Source organism: Hipposideros armiger, unplaced genomic scaffold (genome assembly GCF_001890085.2).
Source record: "Hipposideros armiger isolate ML-2016 unplaced genomic scaffold, ASM189008v1 scaffold_508, whole genome shotgun sequence".
NCBI classification, from domain to species: domain Eukaryota; kingdom Metazoa; phylum Chordata; class Mammalia; order Chiroptera; family Hipposideridae; genus Hipposideros; species Hipposideros armiger.
In genome coordinates this window covers 324,601-346,483 of record NW_017731858.1, presented here as the reverse complement: position 1 = coordinate 346,483, position 21,883 = coordinate 324,601, and the positions used below count along the sequence as shown (strand labels likewise).

The window sequence follows — 21,883 nt, the reverse complement described above, 5'->3', positions numbered from 1 at the left end:
GTGTCTGGGAGAAAGCTGCCCTTCCAGCCCTTGTCCTGAAGCCAGACAATTCAGTTTGTCCCCTGGTGCCCTTCGAGCTGCTGCCCCAGTGCTAGAGCTCTGAGCAAGTGAGTATGTCACTGAGTAATTCCATGTGCAGGCCCTTTAAGAGGAGCTCCTAGGAGTGCAGCCACCCTCCCTCTCACTCAGCCACAACCTCTGCTGGTTTTGACAGCCAGAAGTTATGGGGACTTCTCTTCCCAGCACTGGAGCCATGGGCTGGGGAGCCTGATGTGGCGCTGAGACAACTCCTAATTTTCAACCACCACATATGGGTGTGGCGACAGTCTGTTCTGTCTCTGCCCCTCCTATCAGTCTCCATGTGGCTTCTTCTGTATGTTCTGAGTTGTAGGACTTTGGTTCAGGTAGACTTTAGGTAATTCTCAATAAAGGTTGTTTTATAGTTTAGTTTAAGTTTGATGTGGCCATGAAAGGAGGCAAGTTCAGCGTTTACCTGTTCCACCATCTTGACCAGAACTCTGACTTCTGCATTCTATTCCACGATCTAGCCATAAGTGTTTTAATATGCCAAAACTGTTTTTCATCAAGTCACTGGGCAAAATTGACATTCCAAGATGAAAGGCCATGTTTGTCTTATAGCTTTACGAGTCCTGGACACAGTCCTTCACACTCCATTCTCTCAGAAGCAGTTTAAAAGAATGATAGAAAGGAGGACAAGGCCTTGTGGAGAGCAGATTGTCAACACTAGATTTCCCATTCTGACATCAAACTGACTAAATATCCCTATTCCACAGAACGCTCCTACCCGAATGCCAGCCTCTGAGAAACCCTCCATCTGTGCTGTCCACCCCTTCATCAAAACCTCCCAGCCTCCGCTGCCACTACCCCAAGCTCCACACTAGCTTCTCACCACAGTTTGTCTATACCTCACAAGAGTTTGTCTATACCCCATGAGAATTTGTCTATACCTCACGAGAGTTTGTCTATACCTCTGCAACTGCCTTCATCACACACTCATTTCATATATATATATATATATATATATATATATATATATATATATATATAGAGAGAGAGAGAGAGAGAGAGAGAGAGAGAGAGAGAGAGAGTTGTGTTGGGCACTGTCTCCCTCTCTACATTTTAAACTTAGGAGCGACGGGACATGCTTCTTATCTCAGCTGTTTATTCAGTGCTTTATCCACAATATGTGCTAAAGTTTTATTGAATTGATTAGCCTGGTCCTTTCTTCCTTTTTATGTTGCTAATAATTCTAAGCTCTAAAGGAAAGGAAATGATTAAAGATTAATTTCAAAATTTAACAAATTTTGTAGTCATAGTCAGAAATATAAAGTATAAGTTATTTTGTGGGGAGCTAAATTACTTTTCAACACTAGGCATGATATGATTTTCTTTTAAGGTAGGCATCAATGACTCATACATAACTGGTGAAAATGTAAAATGGTATAGCCACTCTAGACGTTAGTTTGGTAGTTTGTTATAAAACTAAATATGCTATTACCATATGACCCAGCAATTGCACTCTTGGGCATTATTCCCAAGAAATGAAAAGTTATGTTTACATAAAACCAGAACACGTATATTTATATCGGCTCCATTCATAATAGCAAAAAATTGGAAACCGAGGTATCCTTCAATAAATGAATGGTTAAACAAAGTAGTACATCCATATCATGGAATACCACTCAGCAATAAAAAGTAGTAAACTGTTGATATACACAACAACTTGGATGGATCTCAAGGCTATTATGCAGCGATAAAACAAACAAACAAACAAACAAACAAACAAAACATTTAGCCTCAAGTAGTTTTATGCTGTATGATTTCATTACAGTAAAATTCTTGAAATGACAAAATTAGAGATGGAGAACAGATTTGTGGTTGCCAGAGGTTAGAGACTTGGGGAAGAGGACGTGGGGTGGGGGGATTGCAGAGGGAGGGAGGTATAGCTTTAAAAGGGCAACTTGTGGTGATAAAACTATTCTATATCGACACGTGATTAAATTGCATAGAAACACACACAAACAAATGTGTGCATATAACACTGGCAAAATTTGAATAAGTTTGGTGGATTGTACCAATGCCAATTTTCTGGTTTGATATTGTTACCATTAGGAGAACCTGGGTGAAGTGTATATGAGATCTCCCTGTACATTTTTTGCAGTATCCTGTGGACCTATAATTATCATTTTCTTAAAAGTAGACACCAAAAGCAGATGCATTTTCCACTGAAGCAAACTGCCCATCTTCTTGGGGGTGCCAAAAATAGGCTTTTGTTTTTTAAAAAAACAAACTATGTTAGACCTAAAGGCTCCCAACATCACCACCATCAGTCGTTCGTCTGTATGTCTCCTGTCCATACTCACCAGTAGTAGAGAGTATAGTTAGTGTCAGGTCTTGTGTTCCTTCCAGGGAGCCAGGTACAATTCATGTAGCTCAGGTTGTGCCAAATGCATTGTAGCTCAGTCACAGCTGACTCAGGATCACCTAGAATACACAGTCGAGAGTTTAGGACCCTTTTTTTCTTGTAAGGTAAACTAGCCAATCACTCTGGGACATGGGGATGGTGAGAGTGTTTCATGCTGCTTTACACAAATTAAAATGTTCACAGCTTTCTCTCTTACCTCCTGATACTAAGAAAACAGTTTTATTATCACGGAAGGGTCCTAACTCTTATATCCCTAACTGGAGAGCAAGTTTAAAGATCAAATAATATTTCAATCATAGGAAATGACTACAGGATTACTAAATGAATGTGACTCTTAGTAGTTGCCTATTATGTGTTATGACTTTAGGAGCCTTAAAATCTTTATGATCTAAAATCTCAACCTTTATAAAGTTTTTTGAGTTAAAGCATCACGTCTCTAAGTTAAATGCCTCTGTTTAAGATGCAAACATGTTATCGCTAAGAATCCTTGAAGTTGTACTATACTGAGCCATCATCGACCATTTTACTGTCATAATACAATTTAGGTTTCTTTTGATTATTTCTTAAACTCCTAAAGAAATGAGAATAGGGGAGGTAAGTTGTTTTAAACCATGCTCCCAGCCTCCTAGCAGTATTGAATTTTATAATTTTACAAATATTACTTTTGATTAGTATAAGGCAGGTAGTCTATAGAACAAGCCATGTAGTGCTAAGGTTTGGAGGTAAGAGAAGGAGCCCTGCACAACCAAGGGGCAACATAATATTAATAGATAATCTGTAGAAAGCATTTATTCTTTGCCAGGCACTATTCTAAGCCCCTCACATATACTGACATGTAATCCTCTCAACAGTCCTGGGAGGCAGGTACTATCATCATCCCCATTTTACAGATGCGGAAACTGAAGGGAGGAGGAGCTAAGTGATCTGCCTAGGGTCACTCGACTAGAAGCTGGCAGAGCTGAGATTTAAACTTGAACATCTGGGTCCTGGTAGCCCTGCTGTTAATCAGTATATGCTACCCCCTGCATGTAACATAAAAGCTAAAGGACATTGGATAATGGGTGGGAAGGCAGTTGGGTGATAATGATCAACCTGACTACTTGACAGCTTTTCCTAGGGGTAGTCTTGAATTGGAGTCAGGCCACCATGCCCATTTTCCTTTTTAAACATCTTTCCCCAAACAATCCTGTAGATTAAACTAACCTCTCTATAGAATGAGGAAGATGGTACCTATTTGGGGGTTTTCTGAGGCACTGGACCTGGAATCTGAAGACCTACAGCAACTCACTCAGTTCCCTTCTTCCTCATAAAATGAATCGGAACATTGGTATTCAACGTGTCTGTGAGCACTTAGAAGGCAGGAAAGACCGCATATTGATCAGTGTGTTGCTACCACCTAGTCAAGTGCCGGGAACTTATTAGACTCAGCAAATGTTTGAAAATGAATGAATTAATTAACACTGAACATAAGCATATGGATAATTTGGATTTATTCTCTAAATAGCAAGAGAAATTGCTTTCAGTTGTTACCTTCAGGGGGTGAGATGCACTTTTCCACCAAAGTGCTAGGGTTGTCACTTTCATTGGTGCTACACTGGGACCCCACTTGCAAACAAACCTTCTCATTCAAGGGCACTTCTTTCGAACGATGAGTTTCTGGAGCAATTTTCTAAAGTTAGGAAATAAAAATAGTCATTGCTGTAGCAAACATACAGAAATACACTTATGTAATAAAATATTGGCATGTCCAGATGTGTAAAACAAAACAAAACAAAACGGAAAGTTATCCAATGGTATAGATAAGTCATCTCAACCTGCAGTGATTTTGCTCCCCCAATCCCCGGGGGACATTTAGTAATGTCTAAGAACACTTTTAGTTGTCATAACTTGAAGGGGGCTGCTACTGGCATTTAGTGGGTAGAGGCCAAAGATGCTGCTAAACATCCTACAAGACACAGGACAGCCTTCCCTTCCCCCTACAACAAGAATTATCCTGTGCCAAATGTCAGTGGTGCCACCACTGAGAAACCCTGGTATAGATAAAAGATAATTTCCCACATTTTAAATGTAGAAACATCATGACATTTACCTATAAGCCTACCATACTAAAACATTCAACTGTCTAAAAGCAATTATAAAGGAAACACAATAAGATTATCAAAATCCAATTACAAACAGACATAGTATGCCATCAAGATCAAGGTAAATGGGACTGCTTTAAGAATCCAGTGATCCTAGTCACCTCTGAGGAGAGGAAGTTAAGAAAGGGGACCTGAGGGCCAAAGAGAGACTTTTCATTAAACATCTTTGTGTACTGTTTGACCATATTGACTATCTCCTATATACATATAAGTTTTAAGGGTTGCTATGTGTATTGAGTATACCACACTTTTATTCTGAAAAGTAGATAAGCTTTGTGGAACCACAGAAAGCCAACTCATAGACAGCATACAGACATAAATCATAAATCTGGTTATATGATTTAAAATAATGAGATTAAAGGGCTTTTGAGGAAATTAACATTTCCCATGGGGAGAGAGTTGGAATTAAGAATGAAGCTACTTTTAATCAGAGCTCCAAGGAGTTTCCTGTTTTGCAATAGTTTCTGACTCAAGGAGACAGCATTTCCTTTTATATACGTGCCAATGGCCACGAAGGGGAAAATTTGTCATAGCTACCTCTACCATCCTAAGGGGCTATTCTGCCATTTCACATGCCTGCTGATAGCTGAACATGAAGACAACTGTGAGATACTCCCAAAACCAGGACATAGGATGCCCTCTGAGAGGTAGCCAACAAGTCAAGAATTCATGAACCACAGCAAAGATATGAAAAAAAATCACTTTATAGAGACTGAACAGCTCTTAGACCCAGGCAAGACAGCACTCTGAAAAGGGAGTTAAATGGTTAGCCCTGGAAGAAAAGAAAAAAAAAAGTCTGCAAGCAAAATTCTAGCCGGGGACACTGAGTATTTCTGTCCAACCCACAGTAGGGCCTCCAGCTATTCTTAACCAAGTACAGTTTCACACCTAATTCCTGATTCCTTGCTTAGAAATCTATTTATCATTTGCCTTTCCATACAGTTGCTGCTTACAGGGATGGAACGCACCAGTTTTGCTACAGAAGGCTTTCAAGAATGTTTCACCTTTATAATTTTTATGGCAAGGTAAGGAAGTAGCCCTTCAGAGGTGAATGTGTGCTGAGGAAATGATGTTTCTCAGCCTGTGAAACTGAAGGCCAGGATCATGGTAATGGTGGAGGAGAGTTCCAAATGCAAATTTCACCAACCTCATAATTTTATTAAGCACAAGTCCTACACAGTAAATCCTCACTTAATGTTGTTAATAGCTTCTGTGACTTTAAGTGAAACGACATATAACGAAACCAATTTCATCACAGGCTAGTTGATATAAACAAGAGTTAAGTTCCTATGGCACGTCATCAACGTTAAAACAAAACAATGTTGAACGAAATGACATTATTTGAGGACCTGTTGAATACCCCTGAAGGAGCCACCCTGATCTAGGGATCCTTGATAATTCTTGTTTGGAAGCTGCATTTGACTTTTGAGGACACCAGGGGAAAAATGTACAGTCAAATGCCATAAATTAGAATCATCATGGAAAAAATCCCACTTCTCTTATTATATTACATGTTGTTTCAATGAGAGGGCTGAGGAGTTTTATTATACAAATATGTTTATTATAAAAAATTGTTTTAATGGAAAAAATATGTTAGCACCTTAATTTGAACCTTATGTTTTGGGCATATGAATAATAAAATGACTTGGGAAAAAAAGAGTAAGAGATAAGATAGAATTATTTTTTAAAATCTCTTTTAAAGCTCAAAGTAAATAATAGTAAATTGGCATGAATAAAATAGGAACCCAAAATGTCAATGTTTGCCAAGTCAAATGAACTTCTCTCTATCAGACGAGGAGCTAAAGCCCTCCCAGCAGATCTTGATGAGGTATGTGTGATGGCTCCCACGTGACTTTTGGCTATGGTGACTCATTCCACGGTAGCTAGCTGCTGTATGATATAGTTCCACCTATCAGTGAATCAGGTGTCCTTTGAAAATTTATCAAAAACCAAGGCCAGAGTCCTGAACTGATCCGTCCCCCTCAGGACCAATGTTTTTTTGGCTGGATCGAACCTTTCCCAATTACAGATTTCTTTCTCAGAAGGAAAGGGGTGTCAGCTTCAGCTCTGCCTGAACAGAACAACAACCTATTAACTGATTCACCTGGTGAGACTTGCCTATCTCTTGGTGATGAAAGCTATCTAAAATCTAATGCCAGATCCTTCTTCTACTTGCCAGACTGGGAAACTATTAGAGATTGTTAAAACACTGGTGGAGGGCAGCCACTTATAGTAATTTTTTTTATTTTTTAAACATCATCTATGAATCCTTGAGTCATCTTAATGGTCTTCCAATCTGAAGATTGAAAATGACATCAAGAGTTTATCTCATTTAGCAACTTGGGACCTTTAGACATTCTCATAGCCCCTTAACATTTATAAACTATCATAATACCACTGCTTCAATATGCTTCAAAGGATATATGCACCCTAGTTTTGTCTGATTATGTTAATGCTGTGTCCAAAGAACAAAATGAAAAAAGGAAAATCACTCCCGCCATTCATTCTCAGCCTCAAGATTGTAACCTTCAAAAGGTCCAGACCGGAAATCTCCCCCCAGCACTGATTGGAAGAAATAATCCATATTTATCACAACTGAGGGACTGGTAGCCATCAATGCTGTCAAATGACTGGAATAAATGACTTAAGGAGACGTCACACTTTATGTTCTCCATCTGGTCTCTTCAGAGGCAAAATGAGGGGAACAAGATTAAATGACAATATTAGGTGGCACCACAGAATATGACCTATAAAAGTGACAACTGCTTATGGTTCAACCTAACAACAGTAATAATAAAAGCTAACAACTGTTGGAACACTAACTCTGCGCCAGGTGCATTACAAACACCATCTCCTTTTAATACACATGCTCTTCATGTGAAGTAGGTACAGCTGGCCCTTGCACAACGAGGGGATTGGGGCACCCACCCTCCCCCAATGCGGTAGAAAATACTCATATAACTTTGATCTACAGTCGACCCTTTGAATACACAGATTCAACCAACCACCAATCAAAAACAGTATTTTCAACCCAAAACAATATTTTCAATCCGCAGATGGGAAACCACAGCTGGGAATGTAAAAATACTATTTTCGATTAGTGGTTGGTTGAATCCGCAGATACAAAAACCAGCACATAGCAAGAGCCTACTGTAGTTATTGAAAAACATTCACGTATAAGTGAATCTGTGTGGTTAGAACCCCAGTTGTTTAAGGGTCCTCTGTACTATTATTAGCTCATCCCCTTCCCCAAACTTTTACAAACAAGGAAATGGAGACTCAGAGAGGTTAAGTGACTTGCCCAAGATCACACAGCTTGAAAGGGGAAGTGACAAAATTTCAAATCCAATTCTATCTGACTCCACTGCCTCCTAAAATTACTTTTAAGTCTAAATTTCTGTAAGTATTCTGAGGAATTAGACCCATTTCTAGGCTAGAATATCAGCATGTCTACCTAACTGATCCTTGAGCATGGCTGACAGACTAATGAATAGGGGCCTGTTAGAAAAAAGGTGACCCCTCGTCAGAGTTTTGATTAGATACTTAGTGGAAACTTAAGGGTCTTTCTCAGAATTTCTCAAGACTGAATGACCAAAAGTTGCTACTGACTCCAAATGCCTAAGGCCCCCTCCTTAGGAACAAGTGGAAGCCAACATAGTAAAAAAGGGAACTCAAATATGTACTCAAGTTTCACTGCTAGAAGTATGGCAGGCTTCTGCATTTAGAGGACCTCTTTAAAAATGCAAGCACTTTTGACTAGCCTCAATTCTTTATCAATTAACACCTACACCTTAATTAACACCTCAGCAGGAAAAGGGCAGGAAGGCAGATTAGCAAATTTTCCTTAAGAGAAAAAGCCTGTTCCATCCTCACTTGATTAAGCCTTCGCATATATTATTTACCACGTCCCAGCAAGCCAGGGAAGTGAGTAGAGCCACACTTTACACACAAGGACACTGAGGCTCAGAGAGGCCTTTTCAATTAAGTCATTTACCCCAGAACACTGAGCTAGCTAAGTGGTGCACCTAGTTCTCCTGACTCTTCCTGCCACCAAGCTACTTGAACATGATGATTTCACAATTCACAACTCCAAAGTAGTCACTAATAACTTCTCATTCGGTCTCCACAAAATCCTGGACAAAGTCAACCCCAAACGTCTCCCACCCCCCCACACCCCGCTGCAAGTATAAAGATATAAAACAGATTTGAACAGATGATCTGATGTTTTGAAGAACCCGTCAATTAGAAGGGGCTACAAACTAGTAAGGCCTAAGAGAAAATTCCTTTGAATAAGATTATCACAAAGAACCCAAAATTATCCAATCTTGTTAACAAAAATTCATGTAAATCAGTCAACTACGTCTGATTGGAAAGAGTGAAAGTTCCCTTCATTTTTCATCATGCATTAGGAAGCCCAGTCTAGTCAACCCCACCTGCCATTGACATCTTTTTTTTTCGCTTTCCATATGGCCATTTGCTTTGCATCATATTTATCTGTGCATGTGATTAGTAAGATGGTGAATGTGAAAATCCCCTGAGAAACTGGAAGTGTTGTATAGATACAAGGCCACAGGCAGGAACACAGGAACCAATTTGAACATAGTTATTTATTGAGTGCCTAGTAGGTAAAGATATCTTAGCATTTCCTATCAGAGGATCTCAATTGTATTTGATTATCAAATAATTAGCAAATATCCTCAAATGTTCAGTTTTGTCAACAGTTGGTTCTGTAATTTTGACAGTTAAAATTTGTACACAACCCAAAATAAAATTCCCATTTTGAAGTAAGATTAGAATTTGGCTTATTCTTGGGTCTAATACATAGTGTTCCCTTTATCTCATCAATGACATATGTTCCAGAAAACTTACCTTATCCTGCTTGTTGCCAAAATGACTAAAATACCACAGACTACAATTCGGGCTGGCTCCCTCTGGAGGATTCCATGTCCATATTACCGTGCAGAGGTTTTCAACAGAAACACTCAAATTTGTCACCGGTGGCTGAGTTTCTGTTCAAATCAAGCACAAGAAATAAATTTGTCAACATCAGTCAGTGATTTTAATGGCTCATTTAATCCGTTCGTCCAAGTCCTAGAGGCCAAGAGTAAGAAAACTGAGTAGAAATATCTGACATTCAATGAGCCAAGCACTGTTCTAAGTACTCTCCATATATTTGCCCACTGAATCCTCACAACCACCTTATAAGATAGGGACTATCAGTCTCATCTTAAAGATGAGGTGACTGAGGTACAGGGACTATGAGTCACTTGTCCCATATCCTAAGGCTTGTAAATGGCAGAGCTGGGATGCAAACCCAGATAGTGTGGCTCCAAGGCCCCACATTCGTAACTACTTGCTATCCTGTGAACACAGAGAGAGTATATTCTTAAAATTTTAAGTTTTCCTTCTGCAGGAATTTGGGGTCCCCTACACTTGGAATCCACACCTCCCTCAATACAGATACTTCCCTCTCAGCAGTTCTGCCAGTGAGCTTAAGCAGCTCATCTTTAATCGTGCTTGTTAACTTGACCTGGTAATTATTTTTATAACTCTTCCATAGAAGCACTGAAAGAAATTTAACAGCCCTTGCCGCTCCCCTGAGGTCTGACAGTAAACAGCTGGAACTGTAGCTTCGACTAATCTGAAGAGGGAAGAAAAGAGGAGAAACTGTGAACCAGTGTCTTAAAAATATTTCATCTGGAGAAAACCCACCACCGTCTCCACCAAATATTCAATGACTATTATTTTGGACCCAGCTCTAAATATCAGAGAAAGGAGTTTCACCTTTCACTGCTTCTGCCACATACAGGGAAAAACATTGTTAGCGGGTGGGGGGAGAAACATCATTTCAATCTTTCCGGAGAACTTCTAAAACCAAGGCTATCAAAACCATCCCCTTAGACATTGGGTGAGGGATGTACAGGAATGCTCTGTCCTATCTTTGCAACTTTTCTGTAAATAAAAAATTATTCCTAAATAAAGACTATTAAACTATTTAAAACAACCCCTCAAAATCGTCTAAAGTGGGAAACTTAATCATTATTAATTACTTAAGGACTACAGTTGTATTAATTTATCAGTCGATATAGTTATATTTTATACTCTATGCCATCACTTTGGAGTACACTGGGCCTCTTTATATAATCTGCAATACTTAAACCATTACCTTCCTCTTTAACTGAACAAAAAAATTCTACATGTCCCAAAGATATCAACCACACAAGCATTACATAGTTGGGATTTCCCCAACAGTCAGTTTTCTACATAGCAGCCCACAAAGGCCTTTGACTCAACATTCATTCCCTCTTTCCCAACTCCATTAGCTTTCCTGCAAGGTAGACCAGAGGCCCAACTGTGAGGAGGAACAGCTCACAGCAGGCCAAGTCCTTGTGGAAACAGGGAATCCCAATTGCAGTGCATTCAAACCCAGCTAGTGCCAGGGAGCACCAATGGCTTCAGCAACAGTGCTGGCGTTAGGATGTGAAGCGATTACAGGAGTATCCCACTATTCCGTTTTGGCCCTTTTAACATCCTATCAATGATGTTTTTGAAGGCAAATCACTGGTCAGATATAGAGCCTGTAATAAAAAACTTGCTCTTACTGAAGACTACAATCGACTTTAGGATTACCTACCTTATTCTGCAGGTTCAAGAACCACACTGCAGCAAACTTCCTGGCACTACCTTCCCACCTACCTCCCATTCCCACACAAAAAGTAAAAAAACCCTGATAATAAAAATATTATCTAGTTATGGTTCACTTAAATTGCACCCCAATTTTCAAGGTGTAAGACCTTTTTAAGTCTATTTTAATAGAACAATAAATAACCTGTCCTATTTCCAATCCCCACATGGGTTTGATTTTCCCCCCATCTGTTTTGAAGTGTCCTTTAGTCAGATCTTCTAATTGTTTTGCATTTTAGGCTACTTGTAGCTATCTGCAATCCTTTTTCTTTCTAATGGTTCCTTCCATTTCTCTTGAGATTTTTTTACTTCCTAGACTTTAAAACACACACACACACACACACACACACACGCACTATAAAGTTTAAATACACTCTCCAGATGTTTAAACATATGTGAATACATGTGTGTATAATACATCCCAACATCTACATAAACAAGTGGAGACTGTACTTCTTGTAAAGGTCTCTAACAGCTGCTCAATGTAGTAGGAAAGGCAATTTCAGTCGAGTGTAGTGACTAAGAACATGGACTCTGGAGCCAGATTGCCTGAGTTCATATGCCAGCTGTGTTACTCACTAGCTGGCAAGTCACTTAACCTCTCTATGTCTCAGTTTACACATCTATAACATGAGGATGATCATAATAACCTAATGATTATTATGAGGATTAAATGAGTTAATACAGATAAAATGCTCAGAACAGTGCCTGGCACAGGGCAAGTGCTAGATAAATGTTAGCTAGCTGCTTTCTTTCTTTTTAAAGAGACAAAACAATTTTAAACAATTGTTTTGGAAGTAATATGTGCCCATGGCCTTTGAGACAAAACATGTATCTATTCTGCCTGCTAAGCTTTCCTTAGTTACCTAATTTCACCCACTTCTTAGAGGTTGATCACTGACTTCAGAGAGCGAAGTGGGAAGGAGAGAGGGACTCACATAGCTCCCCCCCAACTAAACTTCAACCCTCAAGTGAGTCTGTATGGTCATCTAACACAATATCCTATTCTAATTAGGAATTAACATGAGCAATGCTCTTTCTTATAAAAAGACATATTGCTTAGCTCATAGTTTTGCATGCATATTTCAGGAAAAGTTAAGGAAATCACAATAATCACATATGAGTCATCCATCTCCTTCCCTTACATCTACTCAGTCATCAACTTCTGCCCATTCTTTCTTGCTACACCTCTCTCATCATCCCAATCACACTAATGTGCTCTGCTGGGCCCCATGAGGCAGACAGACACCAGTAAGCCGTTGTTCTGGGCAGGAGGCGTTTATAACACATGTTTCTAGTGGACACCTTCAAGCCTATATTCCTGTGTAGCTTCATACTCCAGCAATTCCCCTCACACAGTCCAGTCTCCCTGATCACTTCTCCTCCAGTGTCATTTCCCTCACACTGGCCCCCACTCAGGGCCTTAAAGGGCAAATGAGGCTCTTCTGCTTGGACCGACTTTGCCAATGCACCCTCCTCGCTGATTACAAAAGAACACGCTTGCCCTCTTTCTTCAAGGTCTCTGCTCCTGCTATCCCTTCATACTGGGAATAAATTCTCTCCTCCACCTACTCAACTTCCACCCATCCTGAAGGTCTAGCTCAAGTTTTACCTCTTCCACAAAACCACCAGTCCTCCGTTTCCACTCTTCTGAACGCCTACAGTGCTTACTGTTTGGACCACACAGTCTGGCAATTATAAAGCGAGTCTCCAATCTCACTTTATATCATTCACTTCATAACTAATAGCCTGTACATACTTTCATGGGTCCCAACCAGTTCTGCCCTGTTACTCTGGGAGGTGCCCAGCTCCTCTCTCAGCCAAGGACTCCCCTCACTTCTAAACAGAGAGGCGCTGAATACAGTGGTTAAGGGCCTGGCCTCTGGAATCAGGCTGCTGGTGTCGGAAGCCGGGCTCCGCCACTCGACCAGCTATGAGACTTTGAGCAAGGCTCTTCGCCTTACTGTGTGTGCCTCAGCTTCCTCATGTAGAAAATGGAATAACAGCACCTACAAGATAGGTTTTGGGTAAAGATTAAAAGAAATAGTACAAGTGAAAAGCTTAGGACACTGCCTAGCATAGAGTAAACACTACATAAATGCTAGTTGGTGTTATTAAGACACATCACAATGTGGGCTATCAAACCTAAACAGACTAGACTAAGTTGGTAGCCTAATCATTTTTATAAACGATCAGAAGATTTCAGCTAGAAAGAGCCTTTAGAACTTACGGAGTTCAACCTCCTCCTTTCACAGATGAGAAAACTGCTGCACAAGGAAATGACTAGCCCAGAGTCCCACAGCTGTGAAATGTCAGACCACTAAAACCCTCCCTTTTTTTCCTTCCTCATACCTCAATGAAATTCTATCAATATTTCTAATGGGAAAAAAAGTTTCTGTATTCTAAGTAATCAAGTTACCAATGAACCCATGTGACAAGACTGATTAAGTTGGGGGTTGCCAGTATTGTCTAGAAGGCCAGCTGTTGTTTCAGGTGTGTGTGGGAGGGACTCTGTAGGAGGGAGGGTGCTGAAGCAGCACTGTGAAAATCAGGAGACTAATGAGATGGGTGACCCTAGACAAGTCCTTTCCCGTCTCTGGACCTTAGTTTCCCCAAATTATTATGGGAATCGGATCTCCTCAACTAAACTTAGCGGCACCTTGGGGACAAGGACGATGCTGTAAACGCTCAGGTTCTAAGCGAACCTACAGAGCCTGACTCAGTATTAAACAAGGCAAACACTTGAATAATTACTGCCTGACAAACTTCGAACCTCTTTCAGGTCTCTAGTCAAATGCCACGTTTTCAGTGAGGCCTTCCCACTCTACCCCTTTACAACGGCAAACCCCTCTCCCACTTTATCTCCACAGTACTTAGTGCCACCTGACATACCTTAATATTTTACTTTTTTACCCCCTCTCGGACTCTGCCAATAGCACATAAACTCCACAGGGCGGGGACTTGATCTGTTTTCCTCACTGCTGCATCCTCTGCCCCTAAACACTGCCTGGCACAGAGCAGACTTTGCATACGTGTTGTTGACTGAATCAACAGAGGACGTCAAGGTTTCCTAATCAGCATTTCAACTTGGGTTTCAAAGCACAACATGCTGGTGAAAACGCAGTAAGCAAATGGTGGGTGTTTGTGTCAACATGATAATAAAACCTATCAAATTTGACCCAAAATGTCCAGAAGGCCACGCGTGCCAGGAGCTGTCCGTGAGGAAGTCATTAGCCCGCAACTGTTCACAGTAAGAGTAGTTGAATAAAAAGTTGTAGTGCGGGGTGAGAGATATACATGATGTCTCTGTACTTTCTTTGCAACTTTTTCTGTAAATAGAAAATTATTCCAAAATATAAAGATTATTAAAGAAAAAAAACAAAACGGCATCTGCCTGGATGCTGTTCCGGATTTCCCAATGGATTTCTTGGGGTCTGGAGGAGGTCGTGACCGTCACGTCCTTGTTCTACGAGGACGAGGCTCTTTGGAGGTTCCATCTACGCCCACCCCTTCATTGGACCCAGCTCTCCCAGACCTCGCTCGCCGTTCCCACTGGCTTCTGGCCCCTCACCCCCCCGAGTTCACACAGGACATTCAGGGTTCCAGCCAGCCGCCCCCCGCCCAACGACGCCGCGGGCATGTTTCCATCCGGCGCTCCGGCGCCAGGCTCCTTGGTTCTACCCGACAGCGCAAGGGAAGTGCGGCGGCGAGTCGTCTTCTTCCCGCTCCGCCGCCGCCGCCGCACGGAATCCGGGCAAGCCCCGCCGCTCCAGGGTCCCCTACCTCGCACCCGGCACCGGAGGCTGCCGTCGCCGAGCGCTGGGCATCGACAGAAGGCCCCCGGCGCCCACCCTCGCCGCGGCCCTAGGCCCCGCGGAGCCCTCGCCCGACCCTCGGCCGCCGCCCCGGGCCCGGGGGCTGCACTCACCGGTGGGCGCGGCGTCCCCGCCGTCGGCGAAGCAGAGCAGCAGTACCCACAGCCCGCAGAGCCGCGCCGGCAGCTCCATGCAGCCCCTCGCCCCGGATCCCGGCGGGTGGTGGCAGCCTCGGCAGTCTCCGCCTCCTTCGCTCCCGCTCCCACTTCCCGGCTCCGCCGCCCCGCAGGCTGGGGGCCGGCTCAGACGGGAAGAGCCGCCCCGCCCACCGGCCGCAGGTAACCCGAGCCGGCCAGCACGGGCGGGGGCGGGGCGCGGCGGCTCCGCGGCGCTGCACCTGGCCCCGCCGCCCCCCCCCCCCACCCCCGGCCCCTCCCGAGTCCCGTCGCCGGCCCAACAGAACTTCCTCGACAACGTCGCGGCCCAACCCGACCGCCTGCTGTCCCCGCCCCGGCCCGCGTCGCCGCTGCCTGCCGACTGCAGGGTCTCGGGTGCCAAGGGCAGGGCCAGCTACGGAAGGAGCTTTGGCCTGGGAGTCTGGGCTGCCAGTCTTGACCTCTGAACCCTTGTTTCCTAAACTGTGACTCGAGGGAATAATCACAGACCGGCCTCACAGGGTGGATTTGGAAGGCCACCGAGGGGACTTGGCATAGCGGCTCTGTGACAAGGAAGAAACGTATATTTGAATAATACATAATGTCGAATAGGAAAGAAAAAGCACAACTCTAAACTTGAGGGTCATTGAGGCTGGGGATGGAGGAAAACTGGAACCCTTATTAGTTTCCCATTGCTGCTGTAACGGATTACCACGTATTTAGTGACTTAAAGAAACAGTTTTATTATATTAGAGTTCTGGATATGAGAAATCTCACTGAGCTAAAATCAAGGTGTGGGCAGAGCTGCCTTTCTTCTGGACGGTCTACAGAACAATCTATCTCCTTGCCTTTTTCATCTTCTAGAGACTGCCCACATCCTTTCGCTTGTTGCTATACCACTTAGACCTCTACTTCCCTGGTCACATCTCCTCTGACTCTGACCCTCCTGTCTTCCTCTTTCATTTATTAAAATCCCTGTGATTAGGGGCAGCCGGTTAGCTCAGGTGATTAGAGCGCAGGCTCAAAACATCAAGGTTGCTGGTTCGATTCCCACATGGGCCACGGAGCTGCGCCATCCACAACTAGATTGAAGACAACTACTTGACTTGGAGCTGATAGGTCCTGGACAAACACACTGTTCCCCAGTAAAATTTCTTAAAAAAATACACACACACAAAAAAAAACCCTGTGATTAGATTGGACTAACCAAATAATCCATGATAATCTCCTCATCTCAAAACCCTTGATTTAATCACATCTGCAAAGTCACTTTTGCAATGTAAGTTAACATTCACAGTTGTCTGGGATTAGGGCATGAACATCGTGGGTGGGGGGCATCATTCTGTCACCACCCCCAAAAAAGAGTCATGTCTGGATGGATGATGAGACCCAGTAACTGCGGTGTATTTCGGTGGAACGAAACCAATGTATATACCCCTGAAATATGTTGCAAAGAATATAGCAATCAAGATGCTGATAATACACCTAGTCTAGACCTTCCCCAAAGAGCATGGGGATGTTTAACCTATCCGAAACTTGCTCTTGGCCCTCAAATTCAATAAATGTTTATTGTCCTTCCACGAACTCTGGTAGACTGTCATTAAAAGCTGCAACCAGGGCCGGCTGAGTGGAGCATTGGTTAAGAGCTGGCTTGGGACACCAGCTCTGTGCAGCAGGGCCCCGGTTCAAATCCCACATGAGGGTCAGTGACACTCCCCTCTAAGATGGTGAACAACAGTTCAACCTGGAGCTGGGATGCTGTGAGTTGCCGGCGATGGTGTAGGCTGCAGCCCCTGCTTCAGTGGGCTGCCATAAGCTACTGAGTGTGGCCGGCAGCCAGCGTGAGCAGCCAATAGCCGGTATGAGCTGCCAAGAGCCACTGTGAGCGACTGTCCAGAGGCCGGCAACCGATCTGCCTCACCCGGGAAGAGCGCAATGGTAATACCAACATGGGCCAGTGAGGTGACATCCTCCACAACTAGACTGAAGAACCAAAGAACAGCAACTTGTCTGCTCCCCTTCCCCGATTCCCCAACACTGTTCTCCTCTCCCAGTTCCCCAATAAAATCTTTAAAAAAAAAGCTGCAACCAGTGCAAGGCACTATCATAAAGACAAGAACAAAGACCTCGGGGACACAAAGAAGGGGCACCTTCTGGGAAGGTGGTTCAGGAAACAGGTCTGCCTGTGCTAAATCTTGGGACATCGAGTCCTGCAGTTGAAGGTTCAGCGTAAATCCTTGCCTGCATATATTATTCAACAAAATAATGTTTATGAAAACACTTTGTAAACTGTCAAAGCCTATAGAACTGACAGATTATTTCTCAGTTATCATTTCTTATACTATAATTTCTAAATCCCCTTGTAAACAGGCCAGCAGCCACTCTCTAACCTAAGGCCCCTCTCCCCCATCCCTACACACATGCACTTGTTGACATTTGCCATAAACATTATATAATAAGTTTATAATAATGATTCCAAAATGATTATGTCATCTGCCTTTAAGAAGTCTCCAATTGGAACAGGAATCCTTGGGGACTGGCTGAGTGCCATTGAGGGCACTGTCTGCATAGACAGAGCAAGTGCTTAATGGAAGAACAGTAATGGCAGCAAATTATTAGGAAAATAAGGGTCACAACTTGTCATTAGCTTCCAGAACAGACTCTGAAAATTTGAACACTGTGAACAAAAAGACAAAGGGCGGCACTGTGGCCATGATAGTCTGGCCTGCTGTCTGTGAGTAAGACTGTTATAGTCAGTTCCACTTCCTCTTGACGCTAAACAAAACAACATTTTAAAAAAAACTGAAGGGGGTGGTGAAGGTTAGGAATTGTGTTTCTTGAACATCAAACTTTTATTTGTAATTTCTGTGTACTTTTATTCAAAGCGCATCTTGGATGGAATTAGGCCACTGTCCTGGTCTGCAGGAAGATGAAGATAAATGGAAGGCTTTCCAGGAACTGCCATAAACACAGAGCTCTCATTTTGCCTCAAAGTCATGATGAGTCAACATCAAGTTTAACTTTAACCCTTAATCCATTGAGCCCTGACAACTTGGGTGTGAGACTACCAATCCCCGTTTTTTGCACTTTGTCCTGAGGTGTCTGGGCTGTCCTGTCTACCTCAGCCACTTTAGTTGGCTTTTTCTTTAATTTTTCCCTTTCTCACTAAGGCTTTCTCCTTTTCTGTAAGTGGAGTTAGAAAAAGGCACAAACAAGAAACTATCTGGGAGAAGAGAATAATGTCCCTGTTTCCAAAGTCAGGTCTTCCATCGGTTAGAAATACCCTCCTGAATTCATAAAAGACAAAGACACCAGCATAAACCAATGGCTTCCCTAAGAATTCTGACTTCTTAGGCAAAAATTCCACAAAGTGTCTCCTATCTTTTATTAAGCAAAAACTGAACAGATCCTCACGGCCACTGCAAAGAAAAAAAGGGAAGACGCAAATAGGGAATTTCCCTCCTTCTGACACTAGAGCAATGGTTCTCAAAGGGGGTGATTTTGCCTCCTCAGGGAGCATCGGGTAATGTCTGGAGATATTTTTGTCATGACTTGGGGTGATGGGTATGCTACTGACACCTCACATGTAGAGGGCAGGGATGCTGCTAAACATCCTACTATGCACAGGATAGTCCCCCACCACAAAGACTTATTCAACTCAAAATGACAATAGTGCCAAAGTTGAGAAATCCTGAGCTAATGTACTCTTTGTTATCTTTTGTACTTGGCCCCTACCCACCCATTGTCCTCATGCCCACTAAACATTTGTGAGAGATTAATGCTAAAGGTACTTACCCTGACACCTCCTTTCCTTGTATCAAGTGCTCCTAGTTTCTTCACCCCACCATCCAGCCCTGCAGTCACTTACATCATAAGACATCTCTCAGATGTATTCTCTACCCGCCTCATTTCCACTGTTCAACTGGGGGCCTTATCACCTTTCCCTTATACTATCAAACTGGCCCTCAAATCTGCCCTCCCCAAGACAGATCGTCTCAGTGTGCAAATCTGATCATTTCACTCCCAGCTTGTTTCTTAAGTGACGCCCCCCTCCCCTCAAATGCCACAAAAGGATGTCCTACTCCTTTGCCTGCAGGATTGCTTCTTCATGACAGACTCCCCTAACTCTTCCCAGCTTCACTGCCAGCCACGCTACCCAAGTCACTCGGAGCTCTCACACTCTGACTGGCCACCTTTAGGCTGAATGTCTCTTGTAGGCAATTTTGTTTGGCCTGCATCCTGTTTAAATTTATTTGGATTTAGATGTCAAAAATGAAAAGAAAAATCAGGAGATTTTGCGTAACACCCCAGATTTCCAGCTTCTCTTAAGAAATCAGAAGTTCTGGTAACATTAGAACTGCGTTCCAATGTGCCAACAGTCAGCAGGCACTAAGCAGGGGCGGCCACCTTAGCAACAGGGCACATGCTCCCTGGCCTGGCCTGCTCCCCTCACTTACTACTTGCCTGGCCCCTGTTTGTCACCTCTGCTATTTTCTAACTCCAAACCTTTCCTCTTGCTGTTCTCTTTGCCCAGAAAGCTTTTGTGTTTCTCAAGTGTCACATGTTTTTGGCTTTTTAAACCCCCAAATGCAAAATTCTTTACTCCTTCCTATATGTATGCTCATGGCACTTGACAAATCCCTCTACCATAGTAAATAATACAGAGGGTTGTGTGTATGTCTATTTATGCCAATGGATTCAACCTCCTGGAGTCCAGAGACTATTCAGAGTGACTTTAGGATTTCCACATAGGAGTTGCTTAGGGGCAGTAATCTAATTGGAAGGGACAACAACCACAGGCCTTGTCTTGAAGCCATGTGTGTGTAGCAAGCACACTGTTCTTACTTAGATTCTAAGTTTATTTGGGACAGCTGGAGTGAAGACAACATCCAGCACCACAGAGAAGATAAAGATGAATATATCATGGTCAGTGACATACCATGCCTTCAATGTGTGGGCTTAGTTGACTTAACTGAAAATTCTTGTTCTTCAGCAAGTGGTTTTTCTACAGGTTCTGAGGGGCTCACTCAAGGGAGTGCTGCTTGCACCAGAGATCTGCGACAGGACCCTTTGGGTTTAGCCTGAGGCAGAGTAGCATGGTGCTGGGGTGTCTAGATCAGTGTCCTGAGCCCCATTGACCGCTAGCTCTCCAAACTTTACAGAGGGTATTAAATTGACTCTTGAATTCAACAAGGCACTCCTCTGCTCAGAACTCTCCAGCAGCCCCTAAGGCCCTACCCCTTTCTGCCTCCCTGATCTCCTCTCCTTTCTGTTCTTCTCCAGCAAGCTCTCCTCCAGCCACACTGACCTCCTGCCCATTCCCCACACCAGCCTGGTACACTCTTACCCTGCCTGTTTCCTCTGTTATTTGCTCCTGACTCCAAAAGAGCCACAGATCTTACTCCCTCCCATCATTCAGATCTCTCATGGAGGCTGCCTTGGCCACTATACCAAATATTGCAAGCCCCATCCACACTCACTCACTATCCCCCTTCCTGGGTAGATTCCGTCTCTCACCATTTGAATGGAAGCTTCATGAGAGCAGGGATGTTTTTCTGATTTGTTTCCAGCTGTATCCCCAGCACTGGGAACTGTCCCTGATACACAGTATATACTCAATAAATATTTTAATAAATGAAGAAATCACACTTTGCTAGGTGCTATGAGGGATACCAACCAACCAGCCAGCCAACCAACCAACAAAAAGCAGCAGTTCTTGTTGTTGCCCTTGGGAGGTTTCCAGTCTTAAGTTGTGGAAAGGTACATACAGCAATTAGAGAAAATGCAAAAACAAACAGAAACAGTAAGAATGCTCATTTGTGATACAGGTTTCAGAGAAAGGTGAGACAGACCAGTGTGGTTGCAATTGCTTTTAAAGGCTTCTTGGAGTAGATGAAGTTGAACTAGACCTTGAAGGACGACCAAAACTGAAACTGAGAGAGAGGTGAGCAGTGAGCAGTCAGTTTATGGCTGGATCATAAGCAATAAGGAATCAGCAGACTTTTACAAGCAAGGTGGTGACATAATAAAAGTGATATTTGAAAGATTTAGTTTCTAAGACTTCCTTAATTCTTACCCAGTGGCAAGAAGCCTTGGGAAAGACCCTCTGAAGTTTTGGCATTCAGGGACCTAGTCAGCCTCCTAGACAGCAGTTTGCCATTGGACCCCAGGGCTGTGATGCTGATTCTTCTCTGGGCCCAAGGACTTAGGGTGCTACTCTATGAAAGAGCGTGCCACTGGGGCCTGGGACCCCTACTCACTCTTGCTCTCCTAAAAACATTCAGTATCCCCTGCAGTGGCTGTGTCCTCAGTCCCTTCAGGCTCTGAAAAGAGCCTTTACAGAGGCTCTGTAAAGGCCCCTCCCTCTCTAAAATTGGCCCTATTCTGCTTTCTGACACTTTGGTGTCTGAAAGAGGAAAGGGCCTCTGTGCGTCACAGGTTTCCTCCTTTGGCTTCTGGTTGGGGTGCTGTCATTGCTGCCACTACCCTAGCACCTCAGCCAGAATACCCTGACATCTTTTCACGACACCCTCTCCACCCTGGATCTATGTGGGCCCTGTCCCCTTTCCCCTGTCCCCTTTCCATGCCCAGCTACACACTGTCAAGGGCAGCCTTTAACAGCCCTGTTGGTTCCTCACCATT

At 43.3% G+C, this 21,883-nt stretch overlaps 1 protein-coding gene across 1 annotated transcript in view; it reads right to left on the bottom strand.

The window, feature by feature from the left end:
- The window catches only part of IL13RA1 (interleukin 13 receptor subunit alpha 1), an 80,505-nt gene extending 65,104 nt beyond the window's left edge, over nt 1-15,401 (bottom strand). The window contains exons 1-4 of the mRNA XM_019667835.1: nt 15,200-15,401; nt 9,457-9,596; nt 3,977-4,115; nt 2,385-2,505 (exon numbers count right to left, since the gene is read on the bottom strand). Of these exons, the coding sequence (XP_019523380.1) occupies nt 2,385-2,505; nt 3,977-4,115; nt 9,457-9,596; nt 15,200-15,278 (479 nt within the window). The 5' untranslated portion in view covers nt 15,279-15,401. The remainder of the gene's footprint in view (nt 1-2,384; nt 2,506-3,976; nt 4,116-9,456; nt 9,597-15,199) is intronic.
- Nucleotides 15,402-21,883: the final 6,482 nt, after the last annotated feature.